General features: G+C 40.4%; 1 protein-coding gene across 2 annotated transcripts in view; it reads right to left on the bottom strand.

Moving 5' to 3' along the window:
• CTBP1 (C-terminal binding protein 1) overlaps positions 1 to 19,781 on the bottom strand; it is a 187,723-nt gene extending 167,942 nt beyond the window's left edge. The window contains exon 1 of one of the 2 annotated variants that reach the window (XM_065634239.1): positions 19,627 to 19,781. In XM_065634239.1, coding sequence (XP_065490311.1) covers positions 19,627 to 19,684 — 58 coding nt within the window. In that variant the 5' untranslated portion in view covers positions 19,685 to 19,781. The remainder of the gene's footprint in view (positions 1 to 19,626) is intronic. The other variant, XM_065634238.1, reaches the window with a different exon arrangement.
• Positions 19,782 to 27,590: the final 7,809 nt, after the last annotated feature.

Below are 27,590 nucleotides of genomic sequence, written 5' to 3'. Positions count from 1 at the left end.
CGCTATGGCTCATCACATCGCTGCTGAATTCAGGTACAATATTCTGAATTCAAATCAGAAATACAGAGTTCATATGGCAAATCTCCACAGAATTTGTCAAATCTTCTTCTGTGGATCACAGTCAAAAGGTACATCCACCCCACGGGTGCTAAACCAGTGTCTCCGCACCCAAACCGCCAGCAGGATGATCAACCGCGATCACCGGTAGTGAAAATGATAATACAGTTTGGGGAATAGAGGCATGAAACAGCATCTTCTCAAAACCCCAAGTTGTGTATTAGTATTAATTATATTTCAGCAACCTGAGAGATCACATTGCAGTAAACCAGAAAGTTACCCTTCAGTTGGGGATGAAGTTTTTTTCTGTAGGCGTGTTTGTTTTGATTTCTTTGACTCTTTAAGTTCAACAAAAGTTTCCTTTTATCGTGTAGATGTTTGGGGGAAGGCCAAAGCAAACAGTTATACCAGCTTAATTCTATGCACCTTCACATCTCTCTGTAGCTCTGTTACTTGTTGGACCAACATTAAAGTCTCAATCAGAAATGCTACAAGTTTACTGGATATTTCCCCATTCTTCCCTCAACTTTATCAGTGCAGTAGAAAGATGTTCTTCAAAAAAAATCTGGTTTAACACAACACTGTTTTGTGCAGCCTATAGCCCCATCATGCAGATTTTACACATTTAGGGATATAAAGAACGCTTGGCACAAACAGAGAGTTGTAATCGAGACCATCTCCAAGACTGATAAACTCTTCTAGAAATGACACATCACCTCCTTTTTTTGTAGGTGCCTGTTAATTATTACTTGCATCACAGTCCCTATTTTAGGGTATGATACTCAGTTCAACGCAATTTACTGCTAATTACTTTTTTTTTTTTTTTCCAGAGATAATTCTGATCCTAATGAAACCAAACCTCCCTTATCTAGTACCTAAATCTCTGGCTGTTTAGAAAGATCACTTTCATTAAATACTGGATACAGCCCAAACCTGAGAAATTACTTGTATGTACTAACTCTCAAACATGTTACAAATCTTGGAGAAGTCTAGCAAAGTGGTCCTTGTAACTGTATTACTAAAGCAATAAAATTGACAGAGTATTTTTACTATTTGTTTAGTAATAGCACTTGACAACCATAGAGCATTGTAACAGTAAACCAAAATCCACTTACATTTTTATTGCTCGTGCTTCAAAAAACAAAAACAAATTAAAGATATCACTCATAAAATTCTCGTAAGAAGTAGTCATAAGTTTCCTTATTTTCTTGACATAGTTTATATAACTGCTGTTATAGTTCAACACTTGATGAGGCAGTATTTAAATAAAAGGATAAAAAAACCTGTACTAATAGAACCCATTTGTTTTTAAGAACTTTTGGAATTACTGTACCCTGCTAGCATATTTGAAATCAGTCAGAAATGTAACAGTGGCTTCCATTTGAAAACTCACGAGTATTAAAAAAAAAAAAAAAAAAAAAATCTGTCCTTTACGCACGATAAAATCTAGTGACACAGCAAAATATTGCTGCTGCAGTGTCCTCAAGGTGTGTCCTTCGCAGAGTCCTGCGCTGCTTGCTCCGAACTGCTGCAATAATCCATTAGGTAAAAATCATTTACATGCACAAAAACAGCTCAACTGCTGAATCATGAAGTAAGTATACAATCATTAAGTGTTATAGCTTTTTAGCTTGATAATGCTATTGTTTGCTTTCAGTTTTTCTCTGTAAATATGTTTCAATTATTCCTTAATAGAGACAGCTACTTGGATAGGCAAATTACTAAATACTAAGCAGCTTTAATCTATAATAGTTTGTCAGGGCTTTTTTAAGCTATATATAGACTTTTCACCTTGCTGTAAAACCAATAATGAGTTAAGCCTTGGACAGTGCAAGTATTATCATCATTTCATAGGTAAGGAAACAGCTACAGTGGGAAATTGCTTCCACAAGGACTTGAAGCACAGCTGGTTAAGCCTTGTTCTGATCTCCCGTATCTTTTATCACATACCACACCACTTCTAGGGATCTGGTCATAGATTTGTTACAGATGTCATCCACATGTTGTACATTACTGCAGGTACCTACCACCCAGAGGGCTACTTTTAAAATTTTATTTTTTATTTTTAGGTATCCTGCTTCTCTTTCTTGAAACACTTCAGCTGTTCTGAGCTAGCAGTCTCTAAAGTTAATATTTCTTACGACACTTATAAAATACATATCTGAAGTTATGAAAAGCGTTATTGTTTATTACACTGACAGTCCTAATGGGAAAGTGTTAGAAATGCACAGCAGGAGGTACCCGAGGTCCAAGACATTGATATGCTGGGTGAAGATACTGATGCGCTGCAAGTGAGCAGTGTTACTTTAGTTTTTGACTCTAATAATGAGGCTAATGAGGCTGGAAGCCTCAAAGAACAGAAGAACGACCCTCCAAAGTTCTACTAAGCTTGGGCAAGAAGTCTTCCACAACCAAGGGTGCAAGAAAAGCTTGTGATGGGTTCAGACCAAAGGTCCATCTTGCTTGACAATGTTTTTCTTTCCTGCTGCTAGATTCAGAAAAAGAACAGTGAGAAAAAGAAAATGAAAAAAAAGAGCAAGACTAGTGATTCATCTCCAGAACCTCTCCCTGCCACCAGGAACCTGCAGTTCAGGAGGTGTGTGGATTGGAAGCGTTTCAGCAAACCCAGTGGATCTGTCTTCCACGAAGATACCTACTCCCCTCTTCGACCTTCATGAAACTTTAGTCACCTACGATATCCTGCAGCAAGGAGTTTCCTAACTCACCTGGTGTGTGAAGAAACGTTTTCTACACCTACACGCAGCAGTTTCACTCCATGCCCGCTGGTTTTCACACTGAGAATGGGAAGAGATTTGCACAGATAACAGGTGAGGGTTGCGGACGCGCTTGCGGGGAAGAGGAGCACTGCTTTCTAAACTAGGGCTGAGGAGAATATTTTCACTGCGACGCTTTAATGAAAGTAGGTCAAAATCTTCTTGCTTTATTCCCAGAAAGGGCCTTGGTGTTCTCACTATCCATAGCACAGAGTGCAGGGCTGAGTCAGGTACTTTTTCAGGCACAGCTCCTCAAGACCTTCCCAATAAGAAATGCTATTGCTCCAAACCCCTGCTGGCCAGTCAGCTCCATGTACACTCCATGGCCAACAGCAGAAACTCCAGGCAAGTCCCAAACTGCTCCATAAAAGCCTCTGCTTTCAAGGACAGCCTGTCTGGTCTTTATAGGAGGCCACATGTAGCTTGGACACCCAAAGCAGGCAATTTTCAAATCGAATCAGCAAATCTAAAAAAATCCTGGCTGCATCAAAAGCGGCGTGGGCAGCAGGTGGAGGGAGGTGATTCTGTCCCTCTGCTCTGCTCTGGTGAGACCTCACCTGGAGTCCTGTGTCCAGCTCTGGGTCCTCAGCACAGGACACACATGGACCTGCTGGAGAGGGGCCAGAGGAGCCACAGAAATGATCCGAGGCTGGAACAGCTCTGCTGGGAGGACAGGCTGAGAGAGTTGGGGTGTTCAGCTGGAGAAGAGAAGCTCTGAGGAGACCTTATTGTGGCCTTTCAGTGCTTGAAAGGGGCTGATGGGGACAGACAGGGTCTGTTGCGAAAGGATGCGGGGTGATGGTTTTAAACTAGAAGAGGGGAGATTCAGGCTAGACATGAAGAAGAAATTTTTTACACTGAGGGTGGTGAGAGCCTGGCCCAGGTTGGCCAGAGAGGTGGTGGATGCCCCATCCCTGGAGACATCCCAGGCCAGGCTGGACGGGGCTCTGAGCAACCTGAGCTGGTGCAGATGTCCCTGCTCATGGCAGGGGTGGCACTGGATGAGCTTTGAAGGTCCCTTCCAACCCAGCTATTCTGTGATTCTATGATAATTTTGTTATGAGTTCTCATATTCAAACTACGCTATTTTTACAATTTGATTCTCACTTTCCTCTTTGGCTTCTCACAAACTGAAGAGGCCAGAATACAGACAGCCCAGCAGTCTCAATTTAGGCTCCAGCTACAAGATCAATAACCTGACAATATACTGTCAGCAATTTGTGATTTAATTAAAATATCATGGACATTACTGTGTCCCTGAAACATGAGGTTAGTTTGTTTTTTCCTTCTTTTGAAACAGGAAAAAAGTATATGAAAAGGAGAACTAGAAGAAAGTAAAACAGCCAGAGGAAATATCTGAAAGGAGATTAAGAGTCTCCTAATGACTTGATTTACCTGGCAACTAGCCATGCTTGTGCTCAGTTGCTACACAAAAACATTTACAGTATTTTGTAGATACTATGGTGTAGGCTCAGGTATCTTACTAAAAATTCTGTAACTCTAATAAATGCATTTTCCACTACCACTTCTGAATTGACTAATGCTGAATTCAGATAATGACACCCTGGTTTATAATGCAGTCCTTAACTTTCTTCCACTTTATTTTCAACTAGTTAAATGCTTTTGGAGAAGAGATATCGTCATGTCATTTGAGAAAAGAAAAAAAAGAAAAGCAAACTGAGGTGGATCATGCCTAAGCGTCATAGAAACTGAGTTCTGAAAACATCCCATCCAGCATATACTAAATGCTTCTATCAAAATTTAAAAAAAATATACTAATCTTAAGCATCGATGGAACATCTTCAAATGGAAACTGTAGCTTAAAATAACCTTACTAATTGCTGAAACTTCAAATCTAGATAGATTTTTGCCTTAGTAGCAGCTATGCTGATTCTCTACTTGCTGATAATGTCATATGATCAATATGATTCTTAAATAAACCCAGAATGAGAAACCTGTTACCTTCTGTAGAGAGCAAACAGAAAACCTTTCAGCAAGTAAAATAAAACTGCATCAGTGTCTCTAAGTTGAGTTAAATATTAAAAAACATTAGTTAAAACCTTACTATTTGCAGACAACATATTTAAAAACGGAATTAGCATCACAGGTCACAACTGACAATGAAGCAGTTGCACCTGAACGCTAAACCTATGCTTGAAAGTACCTGGTTCAAAGTCCTGGTTTGAGGTGTCATAAAAGACAAAATCTTGACAACAGTGTCAGCATTTCTCTTGTTTCTGGAATGGTCACAAACAGAGGAATATTGCTTTTGCGGGGGGAGGGGGAATTTAATTTAATGCTACTAGAAAAACCTGATGCGATTAAAATTTAATTGATAAAAAGGGAAATGTGGCATTAACAGAAAACACCAAAAACATTGTTCTCTGTATTGGTATGTCCCTAATGACATCTGGTTTTGGATGGTTGGGCAAAACAGACAGGCATTACTGCCAATCTACAACACAGATGATACAACTAATGTCAAGGATACAATGATAGCCTGAACTTGCTTTTATTTATAATTTTAGCTTCTGCTCCCTCCCCCTGCTCTGTCCTTCACAGTTTAGGAATGTCTGCTTGGAATTACTTCTCTAGAAGTTTCCAGTTTTCAATACATTTAGTTAAGAACTGAAGTTTTAGCAGCTTTTTCAGGCTAAATTGTTTTATATAAACACAACCTTTCAGATAATAAAGTAGCCCAAGTAAACTAAATATGGGTTTATGGGCTTTCTACCAATCTCTGTTTCTACTATTTTATGAAGTGTTTACTTAAAAGACCATTTAAGGTTTATAAAAGCAGAGGCATCTGTAAACCTGGCAAACAAAGTCAGGATCTGTCTCATGCTTCAGCTACATTTGAATATTCCTAAAATACTCTAAATAGCCCAGTCATACTGGAAGTATCCAGCAGCCTTTTAAATTACATAGTACTAATATATCTATCTCATATTATGCAGGACATCAGTATAGTTCAATCATAACACCAAATCAAAGTAAATAAAACTTTCAACAGAAAACATACCCCTATGCTCCTACGAAAAAGAAAAAAAGGCGATAAACCTTTCATTTCTGTACTTTGTGGCAGTTCTGACCTGCAGAAGTGTTGTAAACAGGAGGGGAATGCCAGGAACCCAGTGCCAGCTTTGCCACAACAACGCCTGCAGTTCTCAGGCATGAAGGAAAAACACAAAAGTGAACAGGTACAAACTGCATCTGGACAAGAAAAGTACCCAAGCAAAGCAACAACAACAAAAAAATCTGAATAGAAACAAACTCGAAGCACATCAGAGTTCACAGTAACTCCGAGAACAAGGAGAGACGTGGCAGGAATACCACAGCTACACGTTTAAACAAGCGTTTTTAATAAAACATCTCATTTTTGGATACAATATATTTGGTTACCTTTTCAAATGATCTATACTGTGTATGTATACACACATATACTTTAAAGGAGTTCTGAAGGAAGTATAAAGTTATTAAAAATATGTACTCCGAACTAAAACAGTGTTCCCTTGTCTGTGCTAACTGGGCTCAATTATCACAATTATTAATGCAAACTTCTCCTGTTAAATCAAGCATTCATAAGTGACGTGTATAGAATGAGGCTAAAGAAACCAATTCTTTTCTTTGAACTCCATCTTCCTACCTGAAAAATCTTCTGTCAAACTTTAGCAACATAAAAGGATAAACTTACCTGTAATTCATTTAAAAGAGAGCTTTTAAAATTGTACACAATATAAGGCTTAAATCTGGAACAATCCCATGATCTTTGTTTAGCAAATATGCTTTCCAGTTGGGTGATTACATCACATCAAGGAGGTACAAGTCAATCACGCTTCTGCAGCACCTCATGACTCAGGGAAGACCAAAACTTGTATCTGACGAGCCTTTGGCCCAACCAGCAGAGCTGACATGGAAATTCTGTTGGTATTTGTTTTGTAAAAGAAGGAATCCACAACTTTGGGGCAGAAGCGCTTTCCATGTGGAACTCGGAGAGTAGAGACTGAAATATGTGCCTGTCGCATGGGTTTCCTCCAGAACATCACACACAGACAGTGCAAGAGATGATAGAGTCATTTGGGTTGGAAGGGACCTTCAAAGCTCATTCGGTCCCACCCCTGCCATGAGCAGGGACATCTGCACCAGCTCAGGTTGCTCAGAGCCCCGTCCAGCCTGGCCTGGGATGTCTCCAGGGATGGGGCATCCACCACCTCTCTGGCCAACCTGGGCCAGGGTCTCACCACCCTCACTGTCAAAAATTTCTTCTTCATGTCCAGCCTGAATCTCCTCTCCTTTACACAGAATCACAGAATGTTAGGGATCGGAAGGGACCTCGAAAGCTCATCCAGCCCAATCCCCCCGCCGGAGCAGGAACACCCAGATGAGGTTACACAGGAAGGTGTCCAAGCGGGTTGGAATGTCTGCAGAGAAGGAGACTCCACAACCTCCATGGGCAGCCTGGGCCAGGCTCTGGCACCCTCACTGAGAAGTTTCTTCTCATAGTTTCTTCTCTTTAGTTTAAAACCATCACCCCTTGTCCTATCGTAACCCGCCCTGGTAAAAATTCTGTCCCCATCTTTCTTATCGGCCCCTTTTAAGCACTGAAATGCCACAATAAGGTCTCCCGGAGACTTGACTTCTCCAGGCTGAACACCCCAACCCTCTCAGCCTTTCTGATCTACCGTATTTGACAGACAAGGCTCCAGACTTGCAAGCTTTGGGAAATGTAAGCCAGTGTCAGTAGAGACGGTTGGTTCAGAATGCTACTTAATGTCTTCCCAGCTAAACCATGTCAACACCACTGTTTGCAAAAAGCCTCCAGTCGTCTTCATCTAAGAGGACTATAATTGAGCATTCAGTATATTTTTCAGCTATGTGGTAAACTATGCTCTTAGGAACATATTTGCAGGAGCTTTCATTCATAAAGGTCTAATGCAATAAAAACCAGAGCAAAGGAAATCAAGTTGAACATTAAATTTAAAAATTAACATTTAATGCTAATTGATTTCCAATGGAAATCCACTTCCATATCACCAAACAAAATTAATGCATCACACAGAATATTTTAGGAGACATTAGAAAACAATGAATGAAACAAATTATTTTATTTCCTCATTAGAAAAGAGAACCAGAAAAACAAGGAAAAAACCTCAGAATTGAGGAAAGAAAGGCAACTAAATACCACATGTGACGGCAAAACCACACTCTCCTCTTTATCACTAGTGCTATTACCTTGGTAATACCAAGGCCTTTAAGGAGTTGCTCTAAAGTTTCTTTCACCAACTGTTCCAGGATGCAACCAGGCATTTGTTGATTACTGTAATCACAAGGAACCTATAAAATAACCACTGAGTTACATTTAACACAGATAAAAGGAAGCAACTGACTAAAAAATTCTTCATGGATGTTTTCAGCTCTGGAATGAACTCCCTTTTCCCTTCATGCATCAACATCAAGGACAGGGGGCAAAACTCGTCTGATCTTCTGACGTTTTGGGAAGTTTCGCAGACTGACACTCAAAAATGAACCAGGAAAGGATTTTGTAAACTTTATAGTAGCAAGCATTTTGGAATTCCAGTTAAAGATCAGGACCAAAGAGAAGTTCAAAACCATCGCAATTTAATTTTATTAAGGTTCAACTAAGAGATAAGGGAAGAATGAAGAAAGCATTGGTGTGGAGGCATAATATTCTGGTTTTAGAAATACTTTATCAGGGCAAGTTTCTTATGAGATTAGAAGGGAGGAGGCTGAGACATGAATAGCCCAGTGATGGGGGCCTCACCTTGGAGGACAGAGACAGTCCACTGTTTTAAGTCTCCATCCACAAAATTATGTACACAGACATACTAGAAACAAGGAAGAGAAGCTTGAATTTCCCTTCCTAAATTAGAGCACTCATTACCGAGCTCAGTTTTCCCTTTTTTTCTGGCACAATGAATCGATCTTACATTATCTGGAACATGGGTAGCAGTAAACCACACTGACAGTGTAACAAACTTCCTTTCAAAAACTAATCATCTTTGGATTGGTGATGATCTAGAACCCAAAGTCTCCCCGTCCCTGGGCAGGCACTTGTACCTATTGAGGAGCCAGCTTGGTTCAGTGCCACTTTGCAGAAACTTTAAGACTCCCTGGTCTAGGGAGGGAACATGATTTGAGTCTGAGTGATGGAAGGTGCCTCCTTGGCCAAGGTGGCACTTCTTGTTTCTGTATGTAATATCTGGGCACCGTTGAGAGAGATTTTTTTCAAAGGAAACCAAGCTTATGTCATTGTGCCTGTCCATCTACCCACTCAAAAAAACCCAAAAACCAAAAAAAAAACACCAACCCCAAGCATCCAGATGAGAAGACAGACTCAAATTAGAGGCCCCACTTTGTGAAAGGCTGTGGTGGGACATCAGCGGAAATCGCTTTCCTGACACCAGCAGGTCCCCAGACACATCCTGGCCCCCCAGCACACGGTACCTCGCACCCCACCAGCTGCTGCCTCATGAGAGATGCTGGGACAGGAGGCACCGCACACGAATTTCTTGAATTCTGCCTGTCATCTCTCTGCAAAACGGGGTCCAGCTGACGTGTGCGCCTGTCTCCAAAAGAGCTAATTCTGTTTGAGGATCCTGCCGTATTTTAAGCACAAAATGCACACTAAACTGTGTGCCTGCAAGAGGAGAGAAAATGAAGATGATCTTAAAGTGTGAACTTAAATTTTATCCATAAAGTACAAAGAGATTTCAAGGTGCTGATGATTTTAGATGGGTTTGGAAGTATTGAGACACCTTCCCCGTCACTCCTAACTTTGAGTGTCTATACCCTTTTACAGATCTGGACTGAATCACGTTGCTAGGCTGCCAACAACTGCCAGGCAACAAATCACAGCACGTAGATCGAAGTCACGCTTACAATGCAACATATTGAGCACGTTTTATTGTTAAGAAATCGATAATCTGCATTGTCATAACAAAATGTAAAATGTGATCATATTTTTACCAGGGGGGAAAAAAACAAATGAAAAAAAACAACTGTAAATCATTCTTACTGCCATTCCAAAGTAAAACTGATACACTCGTTCTTCAATCTGTTATAAAATCAAATTAATTTCAATATTCATGAACAAAGCCACTCACGTTGCACAACATGTAATTAAGATTCCTACTACTTCTTTCTGAGCTCCTTCTATTCATTGCCCCACCAAATTATTAAAACAAAGCAGTTACTATGGTAACTAATTCATTCTCTGCATTATTATATTGTTTCTAAACATCAGTGTCTAGTCGTTCTGACTTACATGCCCTAAATTCCAGTTTGAAATTCTAAACTTTTGTCTTGTTTGTCAGAAAAGCCCTTTACAATCCATGCATTCATGCAGATAAGGATAGCTAAGAGTGCAGCTGCTTTTGTTTATTGCAAGAAGAAGTAACTGTTCCTAAATTATTTGAGTTTGATAAATTGATGGTGCCTGCATGCGAACGCAGAGCAGCGCTGGGGGAACAAGCACGGGAGTTTGTGGAGCGCTGCACAAACAGGCAAACATGACCATCTGCAGGTTAGATAAACTACAAACAACAAAACATGACTGGCAGATGTTGTGGAGACTGAGTAACACCTGCCTAAGTGGGATTTGATACCCAGAAAAAAACCACATGGGTACGACTTGATGTAATCTTCAAGAAAGAAAGAGCGAGCAGGGAGCAAGACATAGTGATAAAATTGCCTGGGAAAAAGTTTTATTAGCATGTAATAAAACTCCTTCTTCAAATGTACACTCCTTGACAGAAAGAGACATTTCTCATGTATTTAATTAACACTTATGATTATTCTTAAGTACATATTAACAGGAGTCATAGTCTATTTGTATTTGAGTGTCATCGTCTAGCACATAGAGAAACTATCTGAAAAATACAGGTAGGATTAAAAGAATAAAGAGTCTTTCCTCTTCGTCTTTTTCTGTCCTAATGCCATTGCCTGTAATTTTTACTGGGGTTTTTTTTGGTGCATCTCCATTTAATCGGCAGAATTAGAGGTTTGGAAATTCAGCACATAGGATGCTGCTTTGAAAAACAAGCACCAGGAAAAAGGAAATCAGTAATTTTGAATGGCTAATTTTTGGCTTAAAAAAAAAAAACCCAAACAAGCAAAAAAACCCCAAAAAACAAAATGCACAAAAACCCAAACAAAATACTCAAAGTCATGAGCAATTTAAATTTAGTTCTCACAGGAGGGGAAGGAAGAAGGAACTTTTATTTAAGTTTCTGAGCAGGGTGATGAACCACTGCAGGGGTCTGGATCTACAGTGGTAGCAACGGGCGCGTTTTACCTGCTGCAAACGCCAGGTCCTGTCAGTTAGCAAAACCTTGGTTTTTAAAGGGATTTCAAGAGTATTACAACAACCTGCTGCTATTTATATGATGGTAACTCTAGAAGTCTCTGAGTGTTTTTCACCAAAGCAAAAGAAAAGGCACAGAGGCCGAGAGGCAACTTTTGTTTTCTAACTTAGTGTCTGACTTTGGAAGAGCTAAGAGATAAACACAGGTTTCTTAATTAAAAGTGACCTGTCCATCAGATCCCAATGACATTTTTAAGGAGGAGGGAGATCTCTGCAACACCTTCTCGTTCAGCACCGACCTCAGGGGAGAGGAAAGGGAGCTGGGGGACAGCAGGGTGACCATGAGCCAGCACCGGGCCCTTGTGGCCAAGAAGGCCAACGGTACCTGGGGTGTATTAGAAGGGGGGTGGTTAGTAGGTCAAGAGAGGTTCTCCTGCCTCTCTACTCTGCCCTGGTGAGACCTCATCTGGAATATTGTGTCCAGTTCTGGGCCCCGCAGTTCCAGAAGGCAGGGAACTGCTGGAGAGAGTCCAGCGCAGCCATGAAGATGATGGAGGGAGTGGAGCATCTCCCGTGTGAGGAAAGGCTGAGGAGCTGGGGCTCTGGAGCTGGAGGAGAGGAGACTGAGGGGTGACCTCATTAATGTTTATAAATATATAAAGGTTGAGTGTCAGGAGGATGGAGCCAGGCTCTTCTCGGTGACAACCAGTGATAGGACAAGGGGCAATGGGTACAAACTGGAACACAGGAGGTTCCACTTAAATTTGAGAAGAAACTTCTTCCTGGTGAGGGTGCCAGAGCCTGGCCCAGGCTGCCCAGGGAGGTTGTGGAGTCTCCTTCTCTGCAGACATTCCAACCCGCCTGGACACCTTCCTGTGTAACCTCGTCTGGCTGTTCCTGCTCTGGTGGGGGGACTGGACTGGATGATTTTTCAAGGTCCCTTCCAGTCCCTAGCGTTCTGTGATTCTGTGATTCATGGGATGAGGACAGAGCAGCAGCCGCCTCCAGCACTAGAAGATCGCCTCCGCTTTTATTTTCTTGTTTCCACTCGCATAATCACAGTCCCATCCTGACTGCGCTGAGGGAGGAAACGAAATAAAAGCCTTTTTTGCATCTCAGACTGCAGTTCCCTAAGGATGGGAACTGCCTCTATGAAAGCTGAACATGGCTGCTTTAATTAGATGGCTATTTAAATTTTTCAGTGTGTTTACCTAGACACTTAATCTTTGTACAGTTCAGGTTTCCAGAGCACAGTGTGAAGCAATGTATAAATCTGGGGCTTGCAGAGCATCTTCCCTGACCCCAGGCAGAAATAAGTGTATATTACCACCAAGTACTTACACTTCTAAAGCTTTTAAAAGTTTTACCAGACGCTCATCTGCACTGTATAAAAGCTAAACGTCTAGTCCAAAAAGTTTTTTAAATTCTCTGAAGATTACTCAGGAATTAGATGATGAGATGTGGTTAAGTATTGGACTCCGATTCAAATATATATGATATTACAAATACAATTATTACAACTCTGTAAACTCAGTGTCTGGATGTATTTTTTTTTTTTTTACTGTATTTAACAGTGTCTTTGACACTAATATTAAATAAAACTATTCTGACTTTGTTATAGCAGTAAGATGTAGTGTTCTGGATGTATCATAGCTGAATGTAGCTGCTGTCTCTCACAAGCAAGCAGTGTATTTTTTATCAACATACCAATGAAAATGTAACTCCACAGATAAAATTAGGAATGCTAGACACCACAAAAATCACAACTTTTCTTTAAAACTTCCATAACTTAAATAAGTGACCTGAATGTTTCAGCAAAAAGTAAAAATCTCATGGAGGTTCTTTTCTCTGTAGTTCTTCCCCACCCAGTTTTCTCGTTAAAGTAACGCTTTTCATTAGCAACTACTGCTCAGCGTCATTTAGGGCAAAATGGGCTTTTAAGCTAATTTTCTTTTCATACAGCTTGCATTGTTACTAGTAATAACTCTGTGACATTGTAGTAGCTTAAGTGCATGCAAATTCAAAAGCTGTTTGGGTACCACATAATGAAGATTCAAATCACAAAAGCAGGCTACTGCAGCAATCCAAAGGAAAGCCAGAAATACCTTGCGCCATAAATACTGAATATTACAGATAAAAACAAAAAAACAAACATAAGCCTGTGCATAAGCATTTCAACTATAATTGTAATGGGTTTGCATTGGGGTAAGCAGACGCCAAATATACAGATAACTGATGTTACCATGTGGTAAGTGGCAAATGATCTTGTTATATGACGCTTCATGGCAGCATCATTTTTGTTTTATTCTTTCAAAGTCAACTTATCTTAGTCCTTAGAATAACCTCCCTGTTCTTTGAAGAAATCTCATATACAACAGATCAAATATTTTACCTACTCCTCTATATTTGACACTCAAAAATATTTTCAAGGTTCTTATGGGCAAAACACAGGAAAAAAGTGTGCAATTGTTAAAACACAAGAATGTATGCATTTTTATTTTAAGACACTTGTATCTGAAAGTAACTTGGTTTACTCATAGAATATCCTGCTTGGGTTATTCATAGAAACCTGTGCTTGCTTAAACCCTTTCATTTGTTACAGTTGAAGGATTTGATGGCTGTTCCTGCAGAAACATTCTGGTAGCTTTTACTACCCGATTCCTAACTTAATTTATACTGGATTGCAAGGTAGAAAAGGAGTTTTCTCCAGTTCAAAATCCTTACTTATTTGCTGAAAGCACTTAAGGTTAGAAAATCATATTTGTGTGAAGGTTAATTGGTACCTCATGAAGGAAAAACTTCCACTTAGGAAACAACAAATGATAAAATATTAGGAATCTTTTAGCTCCCTCTGCTGCCCTGAACCTTCAACAAACCTGCTTCTCAAGTCTGTCAAGAAGACACCAAGCGACCAGGCAGCCCATTTATCTCTTTTTAAGAAACACTTGGCATATTTAATATGCCTAGTACTTAAGATCAGTATGCGTAAAGAAAACGATAAAGTACTATGTGATTTACGACTGCACCTTTTCTTCTTTCCTTTCTTTCTCCCATATCTGCAGCAAGTGAGACAACTACCAACACCTTCAAATTTGGGTGTCAGTGAAGCAAATCAATGGCTCGTTTTCCAAAGAACTTGACATCTGCAATTCCCACTTATATAAGAAAAAGATAAGTGTGCTCACTGTCTGGAAGCATTTATTCCTCCTTCCTTTTATGTACAGATCAACTTACAGAGTACATACCAACTTTCGCAAAAATCCTTTTTTAAATTCAGGGAGAACCCAAGTATTGCCAAAGTGGGCCATCTCCCTCATTAATAAGCAGAAAACTTGCCTTAAGTGCCTAATTTCACAACTGCAGTGGGTCAAATCAGTTTACACAAGCCTGATAGGCTCCATCGGTGGTCATGAAATAACACTTGGTATTTGTCAATCTGGTACTTTGCACTTGTTAGGAAGCCAAGCTCTCTATTACATGCACAAGGGAAAAAAAAAATCAGGAAAGAGAATGTGATTTTTAAACTAAATCACTCTGTATTTCAAGATTTATTTAAGAGTATGGAAAGAAGAAAACCAAATTCAATTCACATCTGCTTTATTCTCTGCGTTCCTCCTGGAACCATCAATATACCACATCAACTATGAGGATTCATCTTATGAAATCTCAAGCTATCTAGCACCACAAGCAGAAAAAGAAGCTTCAAAAACACAGATGTTTTCTTATACAGAAAGAAAGCCTAGACCGTATCCTTGAAAAGAAACTATTCCTTTATTGCACACTTCTACTGTCCTTCAAAGGGTACAACGCTTGGGTACTTGCCAGTAATCGGACATTCCGAAATAAAGGCTGCCCTTCATAAAAGCAAAAGATGAGAGATTTTATCTGAAATTTCAGAAATTCATCCCACTGATATGCACTTTCTTTTCTAATTTATGATTCTGACCAACTCCTCTTAGGTAATAAAGCAGCACTGTTAAAATAGCTAAAATACAGCTCAAGTTTTCTTCTGGACACTTTTAAAAAGGAAGAGACAATCTGTGTCTAAAGAACAACCTTCAGATATATACCAGTGTTGCCTAAAAAGGAAAAAAAGACTTGACATGATTGTTGAGAAGCTCTGAGGTGTGCTAAGGTGCTTTTTGCTTCTTCAAAAGCAGAACTAGAAAAAACATTTAACATCTGTTTGGGGGCATATATGGTCATCACACACTCGTACTTGCACACACCACAGTCTTTGCTGTAAATGCCACATACGAGGTGCTCTGAGAAGAAATTCCTGGTTTCGAGCAATCAAACTGGAAAAGTCACTCTCACCGTTTTGCAGTTACGTTTCCGGTATCGCGCGGTGGTTTAATCCCTAATACCTGTGTGAACAAGCAAGAAGAAATGCAAGAGGAGACATCCCTTCCGTCCTCCTCGTTCCAGCGACGTCCGTAAGCTCTCGCCTTTAAAGAGCTTCCTAAAGCTTGGAAACCCCCCAAAAGCAGCGGCTGACTGAGCACTACATATTATATAATGTATTTAGAGAAAATTCGCTCTGTTCATCAAGCCTGTTCACAGACAATTCAGAAGAAATAAAATTTTCTTCACACTGCAGCTGCCTTCTCTTGCCTTCCTACTTAATTTATGAGCTCCCGGCAAATTCGACAGAGGTCAGACATCCCCAAGGTGCCTTCCAAGCAATGGTCAGTAGAACATACACACATTTAATTAAGGATTTCTAGAATACACACAAATACACAGTGTTGTTTACAGTTCTGTTACACTATAATGTACAATAATACCTTAATTAGAGAGAACAACTTTTCAAAATGCCAAAAAACATTTAGAATTTTTCAAATTACCCACAAAATGAACACATTTTATTTTTGCACTGTGACACTTCCAACTGTTCTGCCAAATGTATACCACTATAATTATGCTTTGCAATCACCAGCATCACCGGAGAGGGGGACAAAGAACAATATCATCAGTAACTAATTAATCTTTCACATGCCATGATACTATTTATCTTCAAGGGAAGAATCCTGAATGTTATTTTATAAATTGTGAAGCAAGTTTAATATTAGCATCTCAGAGTGCCTAGAACCGTGTCTTCATGCCTAAGTGTAATTCACAGTCACCAGTGCAAGTTAGAAATCAGGATTTAATATCTGGCTTTTTCAAGGGACAATCTTCAATTCCCTTCATCTAAGTCAACTCCAGTTTATAGAGCTCTATAAACTGGGACGACAAAGCACATTTTATACCACCCTTTTGAAATGATACACATAAGAACGTGGCAGACCATTGAAATGGGTACGATAATACAACCACAAACAACTTCAGGATTTAAAGCAAACATTCCGTTTCATATTTAAGAAATCACGGAAGGGTATCATAGGTACCTCAGAGACAAAATTACTTACTCAGCTACATTAAAAGATAACTAATTGCTGCCAAAGTAGTACAATCGGGGTTTTTTTCTGCATTGAGTATCAGCTGAAATTTAGTAGTACTACTACCATACCCACAAGTGATAGTAAATCCAGTGATGCCTGTTCAATTTGTTGCTTATTTTGCATGATTAGTTACTGTAAGTAAGTGTGCAAATTACCTAAAGCCACAGGAAAGCCATTCAACTCAATAACATTGTGCATGCGCAATTATCTAACTTAGAAGAGCGTTTGTGGGAATCCATTAACTGCACAGAAAATCCGGGTGCAGCCCTGTGCGCGTGTTCCCAACGCGAGCATTTCATTTTGGGAACCAGGCCCACACTGCTCACCTTTCAGAAACCGAATTTCAACTCGTTATCATCCTCTCCTCGAACAGGGATACAGGCAGCAATGAAACGCTGTGTGTCACCACCAGAATGACACCAGTATCTCTTTATGGATATAATAATGTATTAATGTCTGCCAATCACAGGTTTTCACATTAAACGATTCATGAAAAATACACAGTAATAGTTAGGAAATCATTGTAGCCTGGTTTTAAGTGGAACTTAGAATAAAAAGAAAATGCATCTTAAAAATAATGTTCTTCTAAGGGGAAACATTAAGAGAAGAAAGCGGTACACAAACCGATGAACAAAAACTCTGGCAGAGAAAATAAACCACCTTTAATAGCTACACACCTCACTATATTTCCTGAGCTTTGTAAAATGTTACGCATATTTCTAAAACATAAAATATTTCGGTTGTGTTACGGAATGCACATATATCAGAGAATAATTCTGGATATTTAATTTTTAAACCTCAACAGGACCATATGTAGGGAAAAACCTTTTTAAAACAAACCAACCCCTTTAGTCTTCATCCCATTTTACGCAGTTGCAGGGATAGTGATTTAAAAACATCAGCCAGAGACGTGTTTACAAACCTCAAAGAACATTTGAAAACACAGACGCTCAAGAGCGGAACACAGCTCCGACACTTAAAAAAGCTAAATTGGATTCCTGCAACCACAAAATTTCAAGCATTTTTCCATTTCCATTGTTTCGCCCCCTCTCCTCCTGATCATCTTCTGCCTGGTCTTCCCACTCTGTTTTTCCAGTGCGGCTATCTGTCTAGCACATGGTAAATGGGATTAGGAAGCAGAGATGGCTAAAAAACACCTTTTTTCCTACGTTATTTTTCAACTGGACCAATTCCCTACAGTGCACGGCCGCACAGATTTGACCAGCAGGACGCAGCGAATTGTGCAGGCCTGGGAAAAACAAGGCAGACAAAAGACACTGATTAAACAGCATCAGGAGATGCGAACATGAAGCCTGGCCGAAGCCACTGCTGTTCTGTCACCTCTGTCCCTGATAACATTCCTTCCCACATCACCACGGACTTTATTTTCTCTTAAGTTGTCCCATGGATCAATATAACGGGCCTAAAGGGAGGCTGGAATTCTGTGAAGCGGGTTGAGCTGATCGAACCGCCAGCTGCCATCAAAAGGGAAAGGTTTCTCCATCCTCCTCACCGTTTGCCAGTTCTGGTCACCAACACAGGCCAAAACAAAACAAGATAATAAAAAAATCGAGCTCTCTGTCAAGTTGAAGTTCTGCATTTTTTATCGAGGGGTCAGATACAGAGACCCAAGGATGGGGACTTGATGCCTAAAACCCTGAGGCTGCAAACAGAGAAGAGGAGCGTGCACCGCACCAGCAAACCCCGAGGTCATTTCCAGCTGATCCGACTGCAGAGCTGCCCAGAAAGAAGGGCAAGCGTCCCGAATTCCCCATCCTCAGCAGCCAGTGCCCCATTTCTCTGAGCAGGGATTAGTCTCCAGCGAGCAGATTCAACTGACCGCCTGGCCAGCCAGCCCAGGTGGGACACAAGAATTGTGTGGGCCTGGCAACCACGGGCAGGCTAGGCTGAGTTTAGTAGAGACTAACAGGGGGATTAATCATCTAAACCAACGTGGAACTGCACCCTTTGATACTTTGATGAAACGCCTCTTTCTGTGGCTACGTCAGGGTAAATGGTCCCAGTGCCCCCCGTCGATCCTTTCCAACCGCCCCCTTGTCAGCTGAACAGTGACCTGGACTGAGGAATTTACCTAAATGGAAAGTATATCGACAGAAAAGTTTATTTTTAGTACGCGTTATCTTCTCGGTCTGGCTCATTATACAGTTACCCTCATATTGGCACAAAGAAAGGGGAAAAAACAGGGACAGAAATCAGTTGCTTGCACCAGCACAGCTGCTAGAAAAAAGTTCACTGCTTTAGTGTTAGATGTGATGCAGAGACCACGTGCCCAGAAGCCTGCACGCTGTCTCCCATCATATAAAAATGGGTTAGTAAAGAAATTAACTGTTCCCTTGCCTGTTAAGGAGAAGCTAGCATCTTAATATAAAAATTCATTTAGCCCAAATCATTTGTGTATATTCTTTAAAAAGTACACCTTATCCCTTGAGCTCCTTTCACACCAGCTCTAAAAGCAAATGAAAAATACCAGGAATATACAACTTAGTCATTTGTGACTCAAATTGTTACACTCCTTTCACTAGAATCCAGACTAATATTATTAATAATAATGAAAGTTTGGGGGTCTTCTGGTATTTTTGGGTGTGTTTTGCTTTCATTTTATTTTCTGCTTCCTTCCTAGGATCAGATATAGGCTGTTAAATCAATGTATATGAAGCAAGCCTGTAAAAAAGACCCTAGAGAGCATTGAGGTCATCTTACCCTTTTGTGATTGTTATTTTATATAAAACCACAATCTTTCACAACGTTTGGGTAACATGTTATGAAACGCTAAGATGAAAGCAAACCTAACTGTAGAATAGTACAGAGTTCACACACAAGTTACTTTTATTTGTCAAGATCTGCATTCACCCAAAACCAGAATTTGTGCCCAGTTAATATCATCTCAACAGGAAGTGCAACTCAATTAAAATACACTGAATGACCAAAAGAAGAGAGCTCCAGTCTCCAGAAATATCAGCAATCCATCAAAGCAACGCAGTCGACGTTAGAAATGGAAATGTCTAACCTTCAAATATGCGATCCAAACGTTGCCGCTTCACTTTGTGTTTGTCCATTAGAGACATAAGAGTGGAAGCGCAAAGAACGTCTCCACGCAGCTTGGTGATGGTCTTCTCAAGCCAGCCACCAGTCAGAAATGCTTATCGTCCTTTAGAAACTTAATTTCACCTGTGAACAGAAAGGGAAATTGCTTAAACTTTGAAATACAGATTTTTTTTTTTTTCCACCTCTTTCCAGATGATCTATGTGGAATTTGAACAATTAATAAAAGCGCAAAGTTCTTAAATTGCATTAGGTAACCCGGTATTTCACAACGAAGTGTCTTCTGAACACGTAACGATGCAAACACACAGCACAGCTCAGCCAAGCTGGTGTAAGAAATGCTCCAAGACAGCTGCTGTTCTCTGCCTTTTCACCCTCAAATACTTTTTCTCCCTTTCGCTGGACACCCCGGCAGCCAAGGAACGTATCTATAATTCTATGATTCTGTGGTCTGGGGCAGGCACAGGTACATCCTTTCCATAAACTGGCAGAAATGTGGCCACCCGGAACGAAACACTAAAGCCATACACACGCCTTCGCATCCTAACGCTGGCAGCCATCAATAAAATACTCTTTTCATTCTTAACTTTTAAGCTTTTAGTGATAAAATAAACCCAAAGTTTGATACTTGGAAGTTGAAGGAAACTATTCGAGAGGCGCAGGCCTGAGAAAACGGGTGACGGTGACAAAACAGGACGTCAACATCTCGATCAACCAAGTGGCGTTTAAAGCAGGTTTATGCATGACTAGGCAAGCTCTTTAGCAGCAAATTCAACTAAGCACTTTTCAGATTGCGCGTAGCCGGGCAAGGCAGCAGAAGGGTATTGCAACAAGCCCTCTGCGATTCCAGCCAAACCACCGTGGAGCACGAAGAGGGGATGGGGAGAGAGAGATGAAAAATCCCTCAACACAAATCTAATCGCAGCAGCAGATGATAAAATGCACGCGAGGTGAATCTAAGTAGCTACAAAGCAGAATCAGAGCAGCACTTTTATCCCCCTTTGAATACCTCAAACTTTGAGAAGCAAACTTGGTGAACGCTGCACAACAAGCACAGGGCACATTAAAACGAGCCAAATAATCCACTTCCTCGCTCCTTTTTACTCCTGCCCAACAGCCTCCAACACCGGCGGATGGAATTAAATGGCCTTACAAGTGACTGAACCTGGAAATCTGCTTGTTTCTTTCTAGGGGCTAAACTTTTCTAAAACCAAACATAAGCACATTTGGATTCATGCACTCTGAGTGAAATGATAAAGAAAAATATTCAGAATATCAAGAACCGCACATTTGCATTACAATAGCTATCTTTACCAGCACTACCCTGCTTGGCGCATTTGGACTTCTATCAAGGTTCCTTTCTTTGTGTTTATTTTCATTTTGAAATGGAGTTAATGTGCAATATTCATCATGCTTTTAACACTTTATTCAGCCTCATCCCCCACTTTCCCTCCACACCATTTTCTTTACTCTCAAATTCAAGATTCTTCGCCAGTTTTCCATAAAGTCTGACTCCAGCTGAATATAACATCCCATCATGAATGGGAGAAGAAAAATTGATGAAGAATGCAGAAGCCCAGTTTCCTCTCTTGGGAAAACAAAAAGAATGTTGCCATTTTGGGAATTTTCTATTACATTTCCCAACATTGATTATTCTTACAAAATACAATGTTCTTCAATATTGAATGTGACTCTATTATAAGATTGCACAAGCATTATACCAAATCTAACATGCATTTTAAAACCTTGAAAATGCCCTACATAACCACCTGCCTTTCCTTAAGCCAACCCCCCAAACTTGCGTAGAGGATCAGTCCTAAATTAGTCTTTAATTTCTATGCTTATCTCTTCTGTTTTATTATCTGCTTCCTTCAATAGTCCCATAGAAAGATCTAGAGGATAAGAAACAGAGAGCAGAATATAATGAACATTTTAAATACTAATCTTGGTTTAAATTTTTATAGCTTATTTAATTTCCCGTCTTGTAGAAACATATCTGCCTGCTGGCCTCCTTGCGCTGTTTTGTTTATCCATTCAGCAAGAGATTTTTCCACTGTAGTCATTCTACGTACAAAGCTGGATGACAGCTGTAAAAACCAGACCATCTGTAACTATTGACCTACCACTAAAGTGTCACCAGATGTTTTCTATCTGTCCCCAGTAGCTTCAAAGTGCACAATATAAATCAAGTAGTTTTTTTCTTTTAAACGTTGTTTTAAAATTATTTTAGTCATAGTAAGCTGTCATAAGTTTCAAAAAAAATTTTTGAGCAAAATATTAAATTAGCATCTTAACACAATTCTAAATTTAACCCCCATGCAGTTTTATTATACTTCATGTTCTAACACAAAGAGAAGATGATGATATGGGAAGCATTTCCCAGCAAAACAAAAACCTTATAATTATGGGAGCATTAGTTACTGCAATTACTAAACCACAACATGAATAATTGTATTTGAGAAATTCACTAAAAATACAAGCACACTGCCTAATGAATTAAAAAACAGAACACAAAATATCAAAAAGTATTTAAGATTAGACTTCTGTAGTTCAATATTTTAAGATAAAGTAAGAATCCAAGTGATTTAAGAAAATATACTGCTTATCATATACATCAAGTATCGGCTACAAAGCCATCTGAGATACCATCAATATAAAGAATCCTTTTGAGCAATACAAATGTTAGATTAAAATATACACTGTTGAAAACAATATTCACGTTTTTTTTTTCTTTCAGTTAAGCAGATGCTTCCAGTATCCAAAAATATTTTTAAAGAGAATATGCCTCTGGGTATTGCAATCTGGAGCCTTTAGCTCTTTCTTTAGTAAGGAAGAGCTTCACTCTTTCTGAGACTTCGAGATAAAAGGAAAAGGGAATCTCCACCATTTTTATAGGAGAGTGTGCAAATCCTACAGGCTAAAATAGGAATGATCAGTAAATAAGTCAACTTCACTTTCAGCTTTGCAAACAGGTAACACTAGCAATGGAGTAAAGGATGAACATAAGCTGCAAGATGATTTGAAGCAAAGTCCATTCAAAACCCATGATCTTTTCTCCAAAGAGGATGTAAAGGGAACAAACTAAGAACGTTTTTTTTTTAAAGGCAAACTAGTAAGCTAATTATACACACACCTGTAGGTTGAGACAAACTTCAAATGACTAGAGAAGTGCTCCCATCAAACCCCAAAGGTTGCAGTGTGCAGTCAGGACCATTTCCTTTCCTTCAGTCTAACGGGAGACTTTTGCGTAGACCAGATCACGTTTCTACTAAATTTGAACAGGCGGGAAATTCTACCAGAAAACATGTCAGCTGTATCGTGCATAAAATCTGACAAGTTAGTCCACTCACCAAATGATTCAGAGAATAAAGTGTTCTGAGCACAGACTTTCACCTATAAAGCCAGGAGCAGCAAAAGGCTGATTTCTGGCTCTGCCTCGCTGTCAGCTTCCTTTGCATGGGAGGATTTGTCAGCTGTCCCAAATCAGATGCTAAAGCATAAGAAATCCAAAAGAGAAATGAAATTCACAGAACGGACCGAAAGATCATTAACACATCGAAAATAAGGGTGTGAACCTTCACGTTACCCCTGGGAATCTCAATCTTCATTTAATATAAACACTCCGATATACATTTTTTTGGTCTGAAACTACATCAGTGAAATATTTTTTATTTCTACCGTTGACTTTCAAAAGGTATAATATAAGACTATCATGTGAAAAACTGTAAGTTAGTTTATATTCCATATTACATTGTCATCAGTTTTTGATGACTTAAATACATTTCTTTCCTTCTCGCTCGAATTGATCTGTTTTCCATGACACCTCAGAAGCCTCGAAATGCCCATTCTGCAGAGCCCTGGAAGCAATAAGTAATGAAAATGTTGTTTTATAAATATTTCAGTTATCCTAAATAATTATACATTTTGCAGAAACTGTTTGTTTCAGATAGTAAACAGCTCATCTAGTCCATCCCCCGTGCCATAAGCGGCAGGGACATCTTTCACTAGATCAGGTTCCTCAAAGCACCATCCAACCCGGCCTTGAACACGTCCAGTGATGAAGTATCCACAGCTTCTCTGGGCAACAGGTCCAGTGCCTCAACACCTTCATCATTAAAAATTTCTTCCTTCTATCCAAGTCGACTGTACCTCAGCTTTCACGGTAAAGCTGCCGCCGTCATTGGTGACCTGGACAGTAAGCTCACGGCAACTGGGGCTGCTCACCGAGCACAAGGATCATAGACTGTCCTGAGTTGGAAGGGACCACAAGGATCATGGAGTCCAACTCCTGTCCCTGCATGTGACAGCCCCACAGGTCACACCGTGTGTCTGAGGCCGTTGTCCAGTCTCTTCTTGGACACTGTCAGGTTGGGGCCGGGACACCTCCCTGGTGAGCCTGTTCCAGTGTCCAGCACCCTCTGGGGGAAGAACCTTTTCCTCATGTCCAACCTGAACCTCCCCTGGCACATCTTCCTGACATTCCCTCGGGTCCTGTCGTTGGTCACCAGAGAGAAGAGATCAGCGCCTGCCCCTCCTGCTCCCCTTGTGAGGAGCTGTAGCTGCCATGAGCTCTCCCCTCAGTCTCCTCCAAGCTGAACAAACCAAGTGACTTTAGCTGCTCCTCATACGGCTTCCCCTCCAAACCCTTCACCAACTCCGCAGTCCTCTTCTGGACACTCTCCAGTAGCTTTATATCCCTTTTATCCTGTGGCGCCCAGAACTGCACACAGTGCTCCAGGTGAGGCCGCACCGGTGTGCCTTCTGCAGTGACTGCCATCGCAACTGTGCAACCACCAGTATCACAGAATCCCAGAATGTCAGGAGTTGGAAGGGACCTCAAAAGCTCATCCAGTCCAATCCCCCCGCCGGAGCAGGAACAGCCAGATGAGGTTACACAGGAAGGTGTCCAGGCGGGTTGGAATGTCTGCAGAGAAGGAGACTCCACAACCCCCCTGGGCAGCCTGTTCCAGGCTCTGGCACCCTCACTGAGAAGAAGTTTCTTCTCAAATTTAAGTGGAACCTCCTGTGTTCCAGTTTGAACCCATTACCCCTTGTCCTATCATTGGTTGTCACCGAGAAGAGCCTGGCTCCATCCTCCTGACACTCACCCTTTACACATTTATAAACATTAACGAGGTCACCCCTCAGTCTCCTCCAGCTCCAGAGCCCCAGCTCCTCAGCCTTTCCTCACACGGGAGATGCTCCACTCCCTCCAGCATCTTCATGGCTGCGCTGGACTCTCTCCAGCAGCTCCCTGTCCTTCTGGAACTTTACCTCATGTTTGTTCACCTGAACAAGTGAGAAACAAAATGGTTTGGATCTTGAGAAAGCTATTACTGAGATATGGAAACCTATCTAAAATTCAAAGTATTTCTGTAGTACAAAGCAAAGTATCTTGTGTTTGGCAAAAAAGAGGATATTATCAAGTTGATAAACAACAGGCCATAAAAAGACGTGAAAATGCTAAGTCAGATAAATTAGCTAAATGTTCAGATAAAAGCAAAGATGCATTTACATCGTAAAGAAAGCAGTTTTCTGAGGCTATGGCAAGAGATGGGCTCTGACTGAGAAAAAGAAAAATAAAGCTGATGATGTATGAGAGAAACACACTACTTGAAAAAGCTCTACAATTTGTACTTGAACATTTCTAGTGTCAGCGGCAGCAATGTTGGTTCCCTGTAAAACAAAAATTTGGGATCAGAGGAATGGTGGTTCATAATGCAAGTTAGGTGATGCTTATGTCTCACTGAAGTTACATGGTGTACTATACCCTAAACATAGAATATAACTTTAAGATTAATATCTGAACTCGATTTTTTTCCTTGTTAAAGTTCAAAAGTATTATTCAACAGTACTTATCACTAGGAGTTTGAAAAATGCCCCATTAAAAATATAGAGAAACCTCAAACAGGAGGATGAGAGAAAAAGAGGACAAAGACTTTTGTTTGCATGTTTCTTCAAAACTCAGCAATAGTAAGACTGCTACAACAACACTGGCACATCCTATTCTAAAGTTCTACAAGACACCATTTGTTCTTATATTTTATGTCATGCTGCTATCCTTTTCTGGAAATATTGTGACTTAAACTAAAAACTTCTGCAGTATAAAAACATCACATCACTTTCCCTGTACTCAAAACTACTCTTGCAAAGATTTAAGCTACATTTAAAAATACGTGTGGCCCAAAGAGTGGAACAAAAAGAGATTAATTGCCAGAAGAAGAAGTATTAGGCCAGACTTTCTGTGCAAGCATTGAAGTTATTCCATCTTGTCTTACAAAAATTAATACTGAACCAAGAAGAAAATATATAATTCTATTTGCCTGTCAGGCAATTTATCTTGCCTTTAAGTGTAGTTAAGCCACTTTGCCTTTACCATTAGATGTCAGTACAGTCTAAGAGAAACTGTACAGGGAGCTTCAAGATCAATAAATTAATCACAAAAGTGAAATGATTGCTGAATTAGCCACCAAAAAGAATGTTAGATGCTGTTCAGAAACGGACTAAAACCTCAAACATTATAATGGCATTACTGACATCTAAGATGCAGCTATCTCAAAAAAGATGGAGAACAAGAAAAAGTGCCAGGACAGGCAATAAATACAGCCCAAGGCATAGAATAACTCACTGAAAAAGGAGACACAGTTGTGGGGAATACAACAAATGCATATTAAATATGCACCGTGTCTCAATTCAATGCCCAGGGAGCACACAGTGAAATAGTGAGCCTGTGTATCAAAAACAACAGGACGCTTTGTCATGGAGTGCATAAATAATTGTAAAATCTGGTGTCACAGGTATCGTGGATGCCAAAACTTTAGGTCGTTCATAAACAGAATTAGACAAATTTATGGAAAACCCATCAGTGGTCTCTGATCATAATGGCCATGGTTGAAACCCAGAAATCCATAAGCAGGCAAGAAAATCCAAAGGCAAGAAAAATGTCAGTCCATGTTTGCTTTGTTCGCATCTGTAGCAGTTGCTGTGCTGTGTTACACTGACCAAATGTCCGTTCAGCTCAGCATCCCACAGCTCCCATGGAAGGAGATGCTTCATGAAGAGCAAGAGCAGAACAAGCACAAGATTTTCCTTAAGTATCTCGTATTGGCCACTCTTGGAGCCAGGACAGATGGACCTCCAGTCCCTTCCAACACATGGGCACACCTTGCATTCCTAGGAACTGCAGAGATCCACTGCAAAACCAGACTGATCCGGCCTTGCAGAAAGTGAGGTCCACAGCTCACAGGGATAAACAGAAAACATCCTCAGATAAAATAAAACTAAATGAGTTAGTACTATTTTGGCTAAAAGATACTGCTGGAATCTTCAAACTGACAGTGTCTTCAAACTGACAGTATCTCCAAAATAGATTGTAAGAGACACCTAGAAAATCATCAGAATTAAAAAACTGTCAGTGCTGAAGACCCCACCACAGCACATGGCGAGCTCTTCCAGCAACAAGTGCCCTTTATTAGTGGCTGGTTTTGCTCAATTGTCAGTTTAGCTCAGATCTTACAGCTTTGCCTGGCAGATGGAAGAACCCCCGGCATTCTTTGCACAGGTACCTCTTAGGTATCACCAAACCATCCCTTGATCTACTTCCAGAAGACACCAAGCTCCTTGGCACTCACCTAGAGAGTCATCTTTCTGATCCCAAATTGTGGTGAACCTTTGCATCCTTAAATTCAACAGCAAGTCACTAAAGTACTGGTCTGCGAGTGCAAGAACAAGACAAAGCCTTGCAGGAGCAGCTACTTTCATGTCCAATGCAGAGGAACCTTCACCGGTCTCCTTCACCATCCTTGGACATATTTGAAGACCACACCTAAGATGAACAGGCATTGCACTTGGTTCAGCAGTTTATTCATCCTCAGTGCAAACAAAGCTACTGCTCTTTAGGATGGGGTTCTCTGCCCCGGGAATACAGCC

The sequence above is a fragment of the Caloenas nicobarica genome, chromosome 4 (genome assembly GCF_036013445.1).
Source record: "Caloenas nicobarica isolate bCalNic1 chromosome 4, bCalNic1.hap1, whole genome shotgun sequence".
Taxonomy (NCBI): Eukaryota; Metazoa; Chordata; class Aves; order Columbiformes; family Columbidae; genus Caloenas; species Caloenas nicobarica.
Note: the sequence above shows the minus strand (reverse complement) of the source record. Positions and strands in the feature narration are given on the sequence as shown.